General features: G+C 47.3%; 1 protein-coding gene across 1 annotated transcript in view; it reads right to left on the bottom strand.

The window, feature by feature from the left end:
* Nucleotides 1–813: 813 nt before the first annotated feature.
* The window catches only part of Itga9 (integrin subunit alpha 9), a 293,314-nt gene continuing 277,558 nt past the window's right edge, over nucleotides 814–16,569 (bottom strand). The window contains exons 27-28 of the mRNA XM_021207169.2: nucleotides 14,962–15,081; nucleotides 814–4,315 (exon numbers count right to left, since the gene is read on the bottom strand). Of these exons, the coding sequence (XP_021062828.1) occupies nucleotides 4,217–4,315; nucleotides 14,962–15,081 (219 nt within the window). The 3' untranslated portion in view covers nucleotides 814–4,216. The remainder of the gene's footprint in view (nucleotides 4,316–14,961; nucleotides 15,082–16,569) is intronic.

The following is a 16,569-nucleotide window of genomic DNA, read 5'->3' as shown; positions in this document are numbered from 1 at the left end:
TCTTTGTTAGTAATATCTAGGGAAAAAAGAAAAAAAATAATTCATATATTAAAAGTATGTGTGATAAGAATGAGGCTGTAACTAGCAAATAGAGATTTAAAATCTAAGAAAATGAAGTGTCTGTAGATGTGGGAGAGGGCCAGTGGAGGGCTTACAGGGAGGCTGAGCTTGTTAGCACAGCTGGAGGAATTCTGCTTAGAATGAGATTCCTGCCTTCAAAAAACCAGATGTGGTGCTGCACACCTTTAATCCTAGTACTCTAGAGGTAGAGGCAGAAATATTAAAATGTGGGCTATCCTTGGCTATACAACAAGTTTGAGGATAGCCTGGGCAGATGCTTCGTGACTTACATTACATACATGTGGAAGAAGTCTGCTTGTGATGAGGAACACACTCATTTCATTGGACTGTAGACAGACACCAGATCCAGCCCCAGGCAGGCAGGCAATACACATAGGTGGTAGTGTCCAAATGGTCTTAGGGGCAGGTTCAGCCCCATCACGTGGGGTGCTCCCATGGGCGTCGGCAGCCCTTGGTGTGCTCCTTAGCGCTCACATTGCATTATACTGGAATTCCCTCTTCAGGCCCTTACAAAGTTCTTAGCAGCGAAGAAATCACAGTCAGACACGCTGGGATCATTTGAAGCCATATTTTGTTTTATTCTAAACTTATTTTTTGTAAACCTGGCATTTTCCAAACAGTGCAAGTGATTCAGAAGTGACTGCAGAAATAGACACGAATTCACAAGACACAGTGAGGAAGGGCAGCCCTCCCACTCCAAATCTTCTCGGGCAGTGTGTGTGTGTGTGTGTGTGTGTGTGTGTGTGTGTGTGTGTGTGCACCTCAGGAAAGCTGCAGACATGCAGAGAGCAGAGGTGCCTGCCAGGCAACAAACCACCCAGAAAGCTTAAACTCACACCATCAATCACACTGTGCACATCGGGTTCAAACACAGCAAACCAAACACTTTAATAGACTGAAAAGCAGATCGGCTATAGAGAGCACCAAGCCGCACCTTGGGGTTTTTTTCTCATCACTCCCCTCGTGCTGAAAACCCAGAAGTTGTTCTAGAAGGTTCCCTTGGCCCCAGGGGCTCTGCTGCCTCCCATCAGTCATTATCACAGAACACATACTCCTCCACCCAAACCCACATCGACTAAAATTCTGTGTTCTCCAGGAAGTCATTCTGAGAATATTCAGTTTCTGCCTTTTGTTTGCCAATGGGACGGTTCCCCGAAGTGATGCTTCCCCTGTGTCCTGCAAGCACTCTGCGGCTGAGCTGCATCCTACTGCACCCATCATGACAATGCTTTGCAGTGCTGCTAAACCTCAGGAAGTTGACACTGGGCACCCCTTCCCTAGGTTTTCGTTTTCCCGGGTAATCAGGTATAAAGCCGTGTGTCATCCTTAAATAAATGTGAATAACATTTCCACACCCACCACACTGGGGCTCAACAGGTAGCACACCACAGGGGTCACTGGTCCCTGGGGTGTCCCAACAGCATGCTGTTTGAGACTTCCTTTGCCTTTGGCTTTAGTAGGTCATGTGATATTTGGTGCGTGGGGGTGGGGCACAAGGATGGATGGACAGGGGACTAGGACGGACAACTTTATGCAGCCTGCCAAACTGCTGGACCCTGAGGTGCTTTCCCAAATCACTGCCTGAGACCACAGTGACAGGACCCAGGGCCCTCCTGCTGGTGTTCTTGTTTGTCTATGTTTCATAGCCTCTCTGTGGCAGGACTCATTTTGGGGATGCTCTAGTCTTTCTTGAGCTGGTCAACCCACAGAAGGCACAACTGAAAAACAAGCAGACGAGTGATAGCGCCCTGGAGGATGTCTGCAGAATGAACTCAGAGGCAGAGGAAGGCTGCAACGGGAGACACAGTGGGCTTTTAAAAAGAATGTTCTAGAAAGAGCTAACACAGGCATGACAATCCACCTGCCCACTTTTCCTGATCCCTGGAGGGAGACTGGAATGGAGATGTTGAACTACCCAGCTGAGAGAATTCCAAGACAATGCTCCACCGGCTTCCCTGCCTCTGTGCCAGGCAGCCACACCCTTAGCTCTCAACATTATCAGACAGGTGCCTTTTAGGATTTGCTTCCTGAGCTACCACATAGTTTTCTTAAAATCTGCCTCCTGAAGTTGTAGTGACATCGGAGCACATGACTATTCGTGGCGGCTCACCATTTGAGATTCAGCTGAGTGGCCAGATTCCAGCTGAGTCTGCCCTTCCTGCCGTCTGCACTTTCTCAGGTGCAGCTCTGCTGGCTGAGTGATGCATCCTAGTCCACGGATGCAATAATACCCTCTGCAGGAAGTAAGCCAGTGGGGACAGACACATTTTGGGTATAACTCCAGATGGTTCTCTAGTGGTCTCACCACCTGAGACTCTCGAATGATTTATTAAAGGAAGCCACGACACAATTCACGACCATCACAGGACAGCTGTAATGGGGTTCATGAAGAATCCACACTCTGCACCTATTGTGGGAGACTTACCACCCTGAGGCACGAGGGGACTGCGTTCTCAGGGGATCCACCAGGATAGTGCCTGACCACGGACCAGGATATACATGGCTGGTAAACCCAAGACTTCTTTCCTTATTTCTTTTGATAAAACTTAAGAGCCGGATGTGCACTGGTTTTCTGGGCTACCCCTTCCTTGTAGTGAGCAAGCACTGTCTCCATGTGTGACTTGGTCATGGGTCAGATGTAATGTTTGACTTCTAGGACCAGCGGAGACTCATGGCTTTGTTGGCTACACAAAGCTGAAGGTAGCATTCACTTGTGTGGGGTAGGGAGCACCAAAGCTCTTGGCTCAGAGTTCTTTGCATGATTTCTCGATCTCCTTACTTGAGGGTGCCCCCCAAAGTTCTCCTCTAGAGGACAGAATCATCGTGTCAGCAAGAACTAAGGGCAGAAAGTTTATATCCCCTGCAGGTACGGCATCACAAAAAGTCCAGGTTCCTGAGCCAGACTTGCCCACTAGATCCAACTGGTTTGAAGCTACCTCATGGGTTGTCCCCTGAAGGGACACTGTTGCCTGGCTCCCTGCACTTTCCTATCTTGTATTCTCAACTTCCTCGCTGTTACCTTCTGGGAAGACTTCCTCAATAAATTATTTACACCCAAGTCCTATTTCAGGGTTCTTGAGAATCCCACCTCAGACATAAACACAAACCATATGGGGTGATCCTCTCTGGGAAGGCATCTGCAGCACCACCTGTTGGGGACAGCAAGAGTGACAGAGGAAATGGAGAGTCTCGTGCTAGCATTATACCACAAGGTAACAGTGTACACACAGAGAAAACGGGCCTTTGCTGAGAGAGCCCAGCTTCGGTCCTGGGCTCTGAACTCTGACACATGTTGTCTGGGATGAGATGCTATTCTGAGGTTGACCAGTTGTCCATCCAGCACTTGCTGCCTCCAGAGGAGGGTTTAGTGCCTGCTGCACAGTGATACAGAGCATCTGCTGGCAGGAAACCAGGCTTTCCGTCCCAGTTCCTGCTGAGGATCTCCCAGTGAGAGGTCCAGAAGAGAAAACACTGATACTTTAAGCTCTCTGAACTTGACTCCAGGTGGTAACAATGGGGAATAAATGTCTTAGGTGGTCTTGCCATATCCTTCTTGCTTTCCCAATGCCTCCAGCTTGGTGGATTCATTTCATGAGGTTTCTTCAGTTTGTTTTATCTGCAAGTTTTTGTTTTCTTCCCTAACAAGTTCCAAAGAAGAATAAGTTCCTTCTCTTTTAAAATTTGTATGCAGGTACATGTATTTCCAAGATTTCAGTGCTTGAGTGAATTATAGAACTATTTAATAGAAATAATAAAACATTGATACAAATATAAAGACATGATCAATATAAAAGGCTTACATTTATAAAAAATACTTTTAGGTAACAGTTTTCCCCTGAGGGTTGACCACACAATGTTGCATCCATAAATATTGCTTTGCTCTGTAGCTTGTCTTTCCAAAGTTCTGAGTTCATCTTGCGAAGGGGAGTGGTGGTGGCCCCAGTCATGTGACCTGGCTGGAGGTGGCCATCTCAGGTCGGCACCGGGCTTGACAGGATGAGGAAGAGAACAGCATCAGTGGGGCCTCCGAAAAATCTGGAGAAGATTTCTTTCTTCCAAATATGGAAGATACAAAGATCAAGGACCACAGGCTGGTGATGGGGACATGAGGGCATCACATGACTGGCATGGTGGGTCACTGGTTTTTCTGGACCCAGTCCCAACCATCCTCATTCTCTTTCCGGTTTTTCTCAGCTTCAATGATCTCTTTGTACCTTCTGCGGAAGAAGCCCATCTGAAAGACAGAAGAGGCTCTGCGTTAGGATTGGATCTGGATGCCTGAGCTATGGGGAGGCAGGACCCAGCCCTTCCCAGGCTGGGAATGCTAGAGGAACGTCTCAGGTCACCACACTGACTTCCTGAAGTCTATCTCCCAGCAAGGTGCTCATCATATGAGCTGCTGGAACAGTATTACCACAGCACTGGGTGCTGGAAAACATCACTTACTGGGGGTCATTCAAAGGCATTTGGAGCAGTGAAAAAGATAAACATGTCACAGTCAATCAAGTTTGAAAAAGCTGTGTTCTTCTAGAAATTTATGATAGACTGTAGTACAGCAAAGGATCTGACCAGCCATGGGAGAAGCCACCATTTTTTAAAGCTGAATAGCTGTTTTTTTTCTCCTGCATATGTGTGTATATATGATATATGTATATGTATTTATGTGTGGGTTCATTTATATATGTGCATATGTGTTTATATGTTTGTGTGTTTATGTGTACAGGTGTGTATGTTTATGTGTGTATTTATTTATGTGTATCTATATATATATGTGTGTTTATGTATATATGTATTCATGTATATAAGCACATATGTGTATGGATGTGCATGTTTATGTGTGTGTATATATATATATACATATATATATATATCTGTGTGCTTATGTATATGTGTTTATATGCTTGTGTGTGTGTATATGTGCATGCTTGTGTGCATATGTGTGTGTGTGTGTGTGTGTATGTATTTATGTGTGGAGGTCAGAATCAGGGGCTGTTCCTTGGGAGCTGTCCACTTGGATTTTTGAAATGAATCTCTCAGTGGCCTGGACCATGCTAAGTAGGTCAGGCTGGTCAGGAAGCTCCAAGAATCTAACTGTGTCTACCCCTCCCCCAGCGCTAGGCTGGCCAGCTTAGGCCTGGCTTGATATAGGTATTGGGATGGGCACAGGTCCTTACTTGTGCAGTAGGCACTTTTCCAACTGAACTATGTTCTGAATCCTTGTACAAAGTTGCTAACATCCTGAGAGATAGCAGCCATCTGTGGATCCGTCTGACAAATGCTGCTCTCACATAACAAACCTTGTCATCTAGAACTTTCTCTCAGATCTGTGGCGTTCTTGGTATATCTATGCTGCAGCCAACAGCCTGGGTTCCTCTAGGGCCGGCTCTGCACCCTGATCCAGGCGGTTTTCTCCAGCTCAGTACTCAGAAGACTTCTCTATTCCAGTCCAGAAGCTGCGTTTGCCTTATAACTTTTCATACATGGTAGGACGAGTGGGTCATCTTACAGAGTCATTACAGTTGCTACTGTCCAGTGCTTAAGCAACTTTTTATAGCCTGTGGTGGTCAGCACCAATTTTCAACCTGACAGAATGCAGAGTCACCTGGGAGATGGGCCTCTGGGCATAACTTATGGGCAAGAGGGGTGACCTTGATTCAACTGATTGGTGTAGAGAGGCCCATCTTTTAAAAAAGAAAATAGTTATTTTTAGTGCATGAAGTGTTTTGCCCACATGTATGCAATGTGCACCATGTGCATTTCATAGGCCAAACACAGACACCGTGCTGAAAGGACTTAGATCAGTTAATGCAATGGTGATGCTCATATATGCATGTCATTATGGATAGCATCCTTGTTACCAACAAAGCCAATGTGTTGTCTCCTCCTGCAGACACCAGAGCAAGTTCTTTACTCTCAGGGAATCACCCCAGCTGCCCACACAGACAACCTTGCAAACTCCACTCTCATCTCCAGATTAGGTTAGGCTCTAAGATCCTGATGGTCAACCTATGGGCGATTATGTGCAGGGGAGACTGAGTGTGGCAGTGTGGGTGATCCATGCACAGGTGGGATGGGGGTTAAATAGATGCCTGAGAGAAGTTTACAAGGACCACTTCCCGACAGACAGCAGTACAGGGTCTTATTCTAACAAACCCAGATTTGCAGGCAGCTGATGTAAAAGGTATTGAGAACAAAAGGGAAGAAGATTTGGGAACAATTTAGTCATGTAGTACCTGCCTAGTGTGCACAGGGCCATGGCTTCTGTTCTCAGCACCACACACACACACACACACACACACACACACATACACACACACACAAGAATGAATGGATGGATGGATGAATGAAAGAGCAAATACATGAATATTAGTTCGTATGGCCACCACACTGTATGGTACCTTGTGCCAACTATTGTTAGGTCCCGTGCCTGAGACACCTGCCTTAATTATAATTCTTCACATATTCCCAGGGATGGCAGCAAGACCCTTCAACCTATTTTTTTTAAGATTTATTTATTTATTTTATGTATATGAGTGCACTGTAGCTGTACAGATGGTTGTGAGCCTTCATGTGGTTGCTGGGAATTGAATTTAGGACCTCTGCTCCTTCTGGTCCAAAGATTTATTTGTTATTATAAATAAGTACACTGCAGCTGTCTTCAGACGCACCAGAAGAGGGCGTCAGATCTCACTACAGATGGTTGTGAGCCACCATGTTGTTGCTGGGATTTGAACTCAGGACCTTTGGAAGAGCAGTCAGTGCTCTTACTCGCTGAGCCATCTCACCAGCCCATCCTTCAACCTATTATGTGTCATGAATGCTGCTTGGCCACTCCTACCTGCTCTTACTGCCAGGATGTCAACCTCAGATGCCTGGGCATTTAGCAGGCTCCAGAGTTAAATATCTGAGGGAGGCGTCAGGACTTCATCCATCGATGTGAGCAGAAGCCCACTCTCCTTTCTTCCTTTAGTCATCTTTACATCATAAATTATACAAACAGGCTGGTAGATAGATAGTCTACCCTGACAGATCCCAAGGGTCACAATCAGAGTCTTCAGGTAAACTCTTGAGAATCACAAGTGTGTGTGAGTATATGTGTGTATGTACAACATGTGTATGCAAATGTGTGTATATGTACATGTAAATGTGTGTCTATATAATACATATATATGCATACACACACACATACACACACACACATATTTTAAGAGAGCGTATCACTATATAACTCTGGCTGGTCTAGTATTTACTATGTAGACCAGGCTGGCCTCAGACTCACAGAGATCCACCTGCCTGCCTGAGAACCCAAATATTGAAGGGAAGATATACAAAGTAAAAATTGACCCTGTTATTAACAGCTGACAAATCAGTAGCATGATATGTTTTAGTTTTAAAAATTGTTTCCTGGGCTGGGCTGTTGCTTTTGGCATGAGTCAGGTCCTGGATTCAACCTCCAGCAGTAAGTACCAAAGAGTTTTCCTTTCCCTTAAGGTCTGGGGAGCAGATTTAAGACTATGTCTAAAGTATAAAACATGATGTTTTGATACATGTATCCAATGAGCAGTGTCTACAGTGATCAGACTAAAGAACTCCGCTTATATGGTAACATTTGTGTGTTAAGAAAGGGTCAGTGTTAATCTTAGCAAACTTCAAGGACGCAGTACACACTTTCAATCTCATGTTAATGTATGGATACACTGTAGAGCGGAGCACATCATGAGATGCTCAACAACTTGTGAGATTTGGTGTACTTTTCTCCCTTGCGCAGGCCTCTCTTGGGCATACATACCCGCTTTTGTTAGCACTATTCGAGTATTTGGGAGAAAATTCTTAAAAGTCTTGGGCGGTCCACCCTGAGCCTTCTGGGAAATGATTAACAAAAGCATACCCTGTACCCAGAGCCACCCCACACTTCCAAACCAGTGGAGTCAGTTATATTTCCTGAGTCTTTTCTGGAATCTTCCAAGGAGGGGTCAGACGTTTTGTTTATAGCTATCCTGTTTGAAGGAGAGGCATCCCTAGTTTCAGGGTTCGTTCAGCTGGGGGCCCGGGGAAGCAGAGTGTATCTTCTGGTCCTGACAGAGTCTGTACCCACAAAGAGCAGCTCCCCTTAGACTAACAGGATGCGTCTCCAAGCCTGCCAGAAAACCTGCAAGTTAGCAGATTCTCCTTGAGCAGCTTGGGTAGGTGGGTGCGGGGTGAGTCAATAAAGCCAGAGAGAGAGATGAGAACAAAGCCAGTTCTGAGGTACTCAGTTCTGTGGTCTGGTCAACTTTAGGGTGATATGCCTGACAGACTACTTCAGGGCATCTAGTCTCTTTGGGGTGCCCATCTGTGCACTGGCCTTTGGGGTGTTTCTTGGGTAGCTATTCCAAGGACCTTGGGCACACTCTTCCTTTGGACGAGCTCTGGACCTTGTGTTTATGGGCCTCTCGGTTACTTGACTGTTTATATAGCACGTCTCCATCTAGAGATGTTGAGGATGCAGTATCAGACCAATATTTATCTCCAAATATAAACCAGTCCCTTCGCACATTTCAGGCACATGATTTTTAATGGGGGTGAGGGGTGGGAGTGCGTGTCTGTGTGTGCACATGCCTACACACTCTTTGGAGAAGTCTGGTTTGGAGGCAAGTTAGTGACCCTGGTGGTCTCTGGAGTGGTTGCCAAACCTTACACATTCTCTATGCCACTCTTCAGATCTCCATTGCTAATTTCTCTCTTCTCTCTCTCTCTCTCTCTCTCTCTCTCTCTCTCTCTCTCTCTCTCTCTCTCTCTGTGAGTTACAAGTGATGTTCTCCAATAAAAACCATGCTCTCTAAGAAAGTTTGAGAATACCAGGCTCTAGGAAGGGTTCTGGCTGATGGAGGCCTCTGAGTCGCTCTTTTCAGGGGGTGGGAGTGGGGGTAGGGCATAGAGAAACCCTTTTTGCACCCTGCCTCTTTGTCACTTGACCAGTCGGGACTGGGTCCTCCTGGTGAAAGAATGGCACACTGTTTCAAATCATCTGGCCTTGAAAAAGTGTCAATCAGAAAAGAAAAAGAGATGGAGGGTCTGTGGTTGAGGACAGGGGATGAGCTCCTTCGCTGAAGGGGTGGCCCCCGTGTGCCTGGCAAACTGCAAACAGGAAGAGATGGTCTCAGGAAAGGGGAGAGAAAGGGAGAGAAGCACTTTTCTCCTAAAGGACAAATGTCCGACACACTCTCTCTCTCTGCTTAGCTCGGGCTGCCGTACTGAGCTGAGGGTGTTTCACAGACATGCTACTCCATGCTCTTGTGTCTCTGGACGATTCAACCTTCCCATAAACAGGCCTCTAGGAAGAGGAACCGGGCTGGGGTGTCTTCCAACCCGGCCAGCTCTGGCTCAAGGGAGAGGGAATGCTTTTGAATTTTCTCCCTTGAAAGAGTTTCATGTTTCAAAGTCTTCCTCCTGCACAGTGGTTTGGCAGGCTACTGTAATCCTCGCACATCAAGTTTAAATTACGGTTCCCGGCGTCCGAGGACGGCGCAGCTCTGAGGAGGTTGACTAGGCTCTGTTTCAGGGCTCTGCTGAGCTTGGGACCTCGATGTGGATCTTGTGTCGGAGCCAGGTCCTTTTGCCGCCAAGTGTGAGAGAGCCTGGGCCGTGAGCAGGTCCTTCGGGAAGGTTCTGGGGAGTGGTCACGGCAGGCGTGGAGGGGGAGGCTGGGGAGGCTGAGTCCAAGGGCAAGGACTGGGGCTTAGCATCGCGGAGAAGGCATTTGTGGGACCCAGAGGGGCTTCTATTTCACAAAGATAGGAACCCTACAGGACACATGTCACAAGGGGCAGGGGCCAGTGAACCAGGCCTAATCACATTTGCTCCTCTCTGCCATTAAAGTACCTTTCTCACAGGGTTTCAAGAGAGTATGAGGTCTGTTGTCTGCCTCTGCCCAGTTACTTGGAGCATTCCACCTAGCAGGGACCCATTGTTACCTATTGAAGGAAGACATTGGCCACCTGTGAGTGAGAAGCATGTAAGACCCACAGGCCTGTGCACTACTGTGAATGCCCCGGCCAAGCCGGCTTTCCACTCATGTGTATGAGACACAGATGTCACCAACCACAGGTGACAGCAGCCAGAGGCACTCTGAGTGAGAACTCGGAGGTCTCCTGGATGTTGCAGTGGGGAGAGGAGCTGGCCACTAAGTCTGACGATCTGAGTTCGGTCTCAGGAGAGGACCCATCCCTGCAGGTTGTCCTCGGACCAACAAGCCCTCCCCCAACTCCCCACAAAATACATATTTTACAAGATTCAAAAATAATAGAAGGAAATACAGGTTTCCATACAGGAAGAGGACCTGACCTCTGGCCATCTATCCATTATGTGTTTCCTGGCCAGCTGGGTGGCAGGTGCCAGCCAGTGGCTTCCCTGGAGGGGAGTGGAGGGGATTACATATGGAGTATGGTAATAAGCCCAAACTGGTGAGGTCAGACAAGCCAGATGTCAGACTGGACTTAAGCCAGATTTCAGCTGGCTTCTCTGTGCTGTGCCATCAGTGTGATATTAAACTGCTACCTGATACCCATAATGCACTATTTTTAGGTGATAGATAGAGGAATCAGAGTTGACAAAATGTCTGCAGCCCAATATCCTAGGGAATGCAGGTCTTTAAAAGTAATCCATCGTCTCAACTGCTTTTCCTAACTTCCTTGAGACTTGTTGCTTAGTCTTCAACCAAGTAGTCTTTTTATTTTCACGGCTTCTCAGTCTCTTTTTGTGTAAAAGCCAGACTGCTTTGAAGCCGTGCCGGATGGTGGACAACCCTCTCACATGAAGACTATACGGAGATGTTTAAAAACTGTAGTTAATGTTTGGGTTCTCACGTGTGCGCATGCGCATGCCGCAGAGTACATGTGGAGGTCAGAGGACAACTTGTGAAGTCAGGTCTCTCCTTCCACCCCGTAGGCTCCAGGGATCAAACTTAGGTTGTCTGGATTGGCAGCCAGCACCTTTGCTGACTGAGCATCTTATCAGCCATACTTTTATTTTAAAAATTAATTTAATGTGTAGGTATGTGTGTGTGTGCCTGAGTGTATACATGTGCATATGTGTGTGCCTAAGTATATGTATATATATGCATATGTGTGTGGCTGAGTGTATACATGTGTATATGTGTGTGCCCAAGTGTATGTATATATGTAGATATGCATGTGCCTGTGTATACATGTGCATATGTATGTGCCCGAGTTTATATATATATATGTGCATATGTGTGTGCCCAGGTGTATACATGTGCATATTCATGTATCTGAGTGTATACATGTGCATATGCTTGCACCCGAGTGTATATATGTGCATATGTGTGTGCTTGGGTGTATATGTATGCATATGTGTGTGCCCGAGTGTATACATGTGCACAAGCTTGTGCCCGGGTGTATACATGTGCATATGCATGTGCCTGAGTGTATACATGTGCATAAGTGTGTGCCCAAGTGTATATATGTGTATATGCATGTGCCCAAGTGTATAGACATGCATATGTGTGTGCCTGAGTATATACATGAGAATGCATGTGTGCCTCACCTTCTGAGAATTCAGAGCAAACCTGCGTTTGCATTGAAATAACAGCTCAGTTGAGAAGAGTCCCCTTGAGGCAGGGGAACAGGGTGGAGAGCCAGGTCTAGAAAGCTTTGCACAAAGGTTGCCAAGTAGCACATAAACCAAACCAGTTGGCAAAGTTGAAGGCTAGAAACCCTCAGGAGAAGGCTAGCTAGAACCAGTTGGGAGCACTGTAGAGGTTTTTGAAGGTGCTCTGTGGTTCATTCTAATACTAAAACACCACTCCTTGATGGTCAGAACCCTGAGGTCTATCAGCTGACAGGATTCTAGAAGGTAAACATTATGTGCCATCATGGACTTAGAGAAAGATGAAAGTCCTTATAACAAGGGTGCCCCCAACCAACAGTTATTAACAGTCACCAACTCCTGTGCCTCATCTCAAACAAGAGTATCCACAAAACTCCAGAAAGGGAGCCACAAGGAGGCTGTGGAGATCAGTAAGGAGCCGTCAGCTCTGCTAGGCATCGGAGAGCAGCATGCACGTTGCCTATGTTCACTCTGATCCAAGTACCAAGAGGCACAAGCATCCACAGTCCACCACACCCAAGCCCACCCTGGACCTTCACCGCCTGGCATTGGACTCATAACCATGACGATGATGGGAAGTTCTATGCGGTAATATTTTAAAGCAGAGAAGAAGTATCCTCTCTCTTGCCCTTCAAAGAAGAATAATGGGCCCACCGTGTGGTATATACAAGGTTGCTTCAGTTCCCTCCTATAGAAAAGAAGCTACGACCTGCAGCCTGTGTGTGGCTCTTATCGGGGATCGTGGCCTATCGCAAGCTACACTGGAAGGCAGGCAGGAAGAGGCAGAAGAGCACAGGCAATATGACTTCCCTGGTGGCAAGCTCAGTGGGGTGGCCATTAGGAGGTCCTGAGGCAAGGCTCAGGCCCATGTAGTGGAGTGGGAGTGGCCACAGCACTCCCTACTCTGTGTCTGGGCCCACGAAGCGGGAGCAAAAATGTTTTCTTCTCATTCCAGAAGCCCACATGCTGGCAGATGCCTCACCCTCTAACCCACTGCTGGCCTTTCCTAACACTGAGCCTTGTTTTCCACTCACAGGCCAGAGGCCTTCTCAGCAGGAAGGAGCTGGAGACCTCTATCTGGCCACGTAGGGTAACCAAATGGCAAACTGGAGGATTCAAAAAAGGAGGAAATATCTGCGGTTGGCACACAGACAGGAAAAAGCACACTTTGCTAAACCTGCTGTGACTTGGGGTGGCATTTCAGGAGGGCAGCTTACAATGTGAACTACATCCTCCCGTGACTCTGTTTCTAGGGTTTCACTCTAAGGACACGGTGGAAGATTTGTTCAACTTTCTGGCTTTCAGGTCAGTCACACCAGCATTGTTACGGGCTGTGCTCAGCCAGGGACAATATTGACTCTAGGGCTAGGGGGACTGAAGGCTACAGAATAGGCACTGTCATTAGAGTGTGGCTGGAAATGGACTCCCAACAACATGGGGGGAGGTTTGCAGTATTGCTGCCAGGGAACGACAGGCTGCCAGGTAGCACAGGGACATCCGACATGCACGGGGATGGAAGATGGACCTATTTCCACATAGTACGCGCCATGTGTTTCCTTTAATCTCCAGACACTCTTTCAAGTGAAGTAGCACTGCTGACCATCAATGAGAGAAGGATGGTAAACACACAGTCTTCCTGGAGCTCTAGACTGTTTACATAAGTGAGATTGTATTTGTTGTACGTATAGTTTTCCAGATTGAGAGTTGAACCCGCAGGGGCAGAGGAGGTGGCTCCCGAGTTCTGATCTGTAGAACCCATGTGAAAAGATACCAAGCCCTGGTTTACAACTGGGTAGGCGGAGACAAGCAGGCTCTTACTGCTCCCTGGCCAGCCATGTTAGTCTCATCTGCCCATGCCAGGCTAAAGAGAAACCATTTCTCAAAAACAAGGGTGAAGGGTTGACTGCTCTTCTAGAGGACCTGGGTTCAATTCCCAGCACTGACATAGCAGCTCACAACTGTCTGTAACTCCAGTTCCAGGAGATCCAAAACCCTCAAATATGACAGCAAAACACCAATGCACATGAAATAAAAATAAATTAAAAAAAAAACAACAAAACAAAAGAAGGGCTGGAGAGATGGCTCAGAAGTTAAGGGCACCAAAGAGGTCCTGGGTTCAATTCCTAGCAGACATTGGATCACAACCATCTGTAATGGGGGTCTGGTGCCTTCTTCTGGTGTGTCTGAAGAGAGCAGTGGTGGTATAATCATATACATACATAAATACATAAACACATAAATCTTAAAAAAAACCCCAAAAACAAAAGAGCAGAAAAAACAACAAGGGGAGGAGGCAGGTGAGTTGATTGAATGGTAAAGGCGCTCGCCACCAAGCCTGACAGCCAGCGGTCTATAGCCTTCCCGGCAGGAGAGGACCGGCTGAACATTGTCCCTCTGATCCACACAGCACATGTGCTGAATGTGTGAACATGCACAGAGAGGAACTGAACCCATGACTCCCACTCTAGAAGTGCTTCATCTGAACATACACTGGGTATATGTGCAGATAATTTAACTAGCAAATTGTCCGTGAGTGAGCTGGCTCATGAGAAAGCCTCCCTCACATCTCTGCAGAGAAACGGGTCGAGATGGAGACAAGGCCATGTTCACCACAGCTTTTTCCAAGATGTAACCCCAGATCACGCTTATTCTTTATTAGCATTATAGCATTTGATTATGCATATATACTGCTTTTTAATCCCAAAGAAATTAAGTACTTGGATTTAAGTCATCTACCTGTGAAACTCTCAGAGGTTGTTCCTGTAACAGGCATTTAAAACCTGCTTTGCCAAAGAGCACTAGGTATTCACTTGTTCCCATAAGATAACACAAAGCAGGGTGAAAGCCAGCCGTCTCCGCCCCGTTGTGTGTGCCTCCTTAGCTCTGAGTTAGGTTCCGGTTGTCTCTGTACCACCCATTGTTAAGATGGCTCCCCCTGTGGAAGCAATCATCTCATGGGGACCCGATTGATCTGGGAAGCAATGGTGGCAGTGACTGTGTCAGGATGGGTTTCATCTCTGAGGATAGAAGAGGGGGCAGTTGAGGACCCTTCTCTCTCTCTCTCTCTCTCTCTCTCTCTCTCTCTCTCTCTCTCTCTCTCTCTAAGGTGGCCCAAGAGGAGGAAAGTTCCATTTTCCATCTGAAGGGGGCGCTGACCTCCTTAGCCCCTGTATTGTGCAGGGAGCATCTCCCAAGGTCGCCCAGCCCTGGAGAGGCCTGAGACCTGGTGTCCCGAGTGGGAAATCAGATGGCACTTGTGGTCCCCAGACTTACCTTCCACAGGAGCACAGCCAGCAGCAGAAAAATGAGGATCCCCACCAGCAAACTGATGGCGATGATCCACCCCACAACGTAGCCACGGGGTTCCAGGTTGTGCAAGGCCTCGAAGACCACCTAGGAGGTACCACAAAGGGGAGAGCGTCAAACTGAGGTTCACATCCAGAAAGGGCTGTAATGATAATGACCCCGACTTCAGATATCACAAACTGAACAAAAGCATGGCGGAGGAAGCCTGGAATTAGACGATAATCTTCTATCTGATAATCTTCTATCTTGCATTCGGCTCTGAAAGAAAGAACGCTGGGGTTCTCAAGCAGTCAATATGTCACTTAGTGTGGGATTACTTGGATTAAGCCGCTGTCTCGAGGCTCACGGCTGTGCCAGAACTGTTAAAAGGAATTCACTCACAATGTGTTGTCATCTCTAATCTGAGCCATATGCAATTGGAGGCTATGGGGATTTGAAAGAAAACGGCCCCCAGAGGCCCATAGGGATTGGCACTATTAGAAGGTGTGGCCTTGTGGGAGTGGGTGTGGCCTTGTGGGAGTGGGTGTGGCCTTGTGGGGTGGGGGTGGCCTTGTAGGAGTGGGTGTGGCCTTGTAGGAGTGGGTGTGGCCTTGTGGGAATGGGTGTGGCCTTGTGGGAATGGGTGTGGCCTTGTCAGAGGAAGTGACCACTGGGGGCAGGCTTTGCCATCTCAGATGCCCAAGCCATACCCAATGTAGCAGTTCACGTCCTGCTGCCTGTGGTTCAAGACATGGGACTCTCAGCTCTGTCTCCAGCGCCCTGTCTGCCTGCAGGCCACCATGCTTCTGACCATGATGATATGGACTAAACCTCTGAACTGTAAGCCAGCCCCAATGAAATGTTTTCTTTATTAAGAGTTGCATGCCTTTAATCCCAGCACTCGGGAGGCAGAGGCAGGCAGATTTCTGAGTTCGAGGCCAGCCTGGTTTGAGTTCCAGGATAGCCAAGGCTATACAGAGAAACCCTGTCTCAAAAAACCAACCCCCCCCAAGAAAAAAAGAGTTGCCGTGGTCATGATGTCTCTTCACAGAATAACTAAGATAGAAGTCTTATCTCATTGAGGCACACTTGCTTATTTTTATTTATATGTCTGTGTGTACATGCCACATGCATGCAAGTGCCCTCAGAGGCTAGATGAAGATGTCAGATTCCCTGGAGCTGGAGTTACAAAAGGTTGTGAGCTGCCTCCTGTGGGTGTGTGGGTTCTCTCTAAGAACATCAAGTGCTTTAACTGCTGAGCCATCTCTCCCGCCCCCAGGTGTATTCCTCAATTTTTGAAGGTCACTTGTTGGTGTCATGGAGCTGTCCCAGGTCAGTTCTCAAGAGTCATCTGTGCATCTCTTCCCAACTCTAGAGGCATCGTGATGACAGTGTGAAATGGATTGCAATGGGACTATTACATCATAGCACTGGTGAGCAAGCCAGGGCTCCTCTTGCAGGTGAGTGGGCCCTTTGTCACTCCAGCTCGCACTGAATGTACTCCTTGACTGACTTCTGGTCCCACGGGTTGGAAGGGAGAGTGGTTTTACAGATTCCAAGTGTCACTGAGCCTCCTTCTTACAAAGCCAAAGGCAA

Source organism: Mus pahari, chromosome 10, assembly GCF_900095145.1.
Source record: "Mus pahari chromosome 10, PAHARI_EIJ_v1.1, whole genome shotgun sequence".
NCBI lineage: Eukaryota > Metazoa > Chordata > Mammalia > Rodentia > Muridae > Mus > Mus pahari.
The sequence above is the reverse complement of the archived record's forward strand: the minus strand, read 5'-3'. Positions and strand labels throughout refer to the sequence as shown.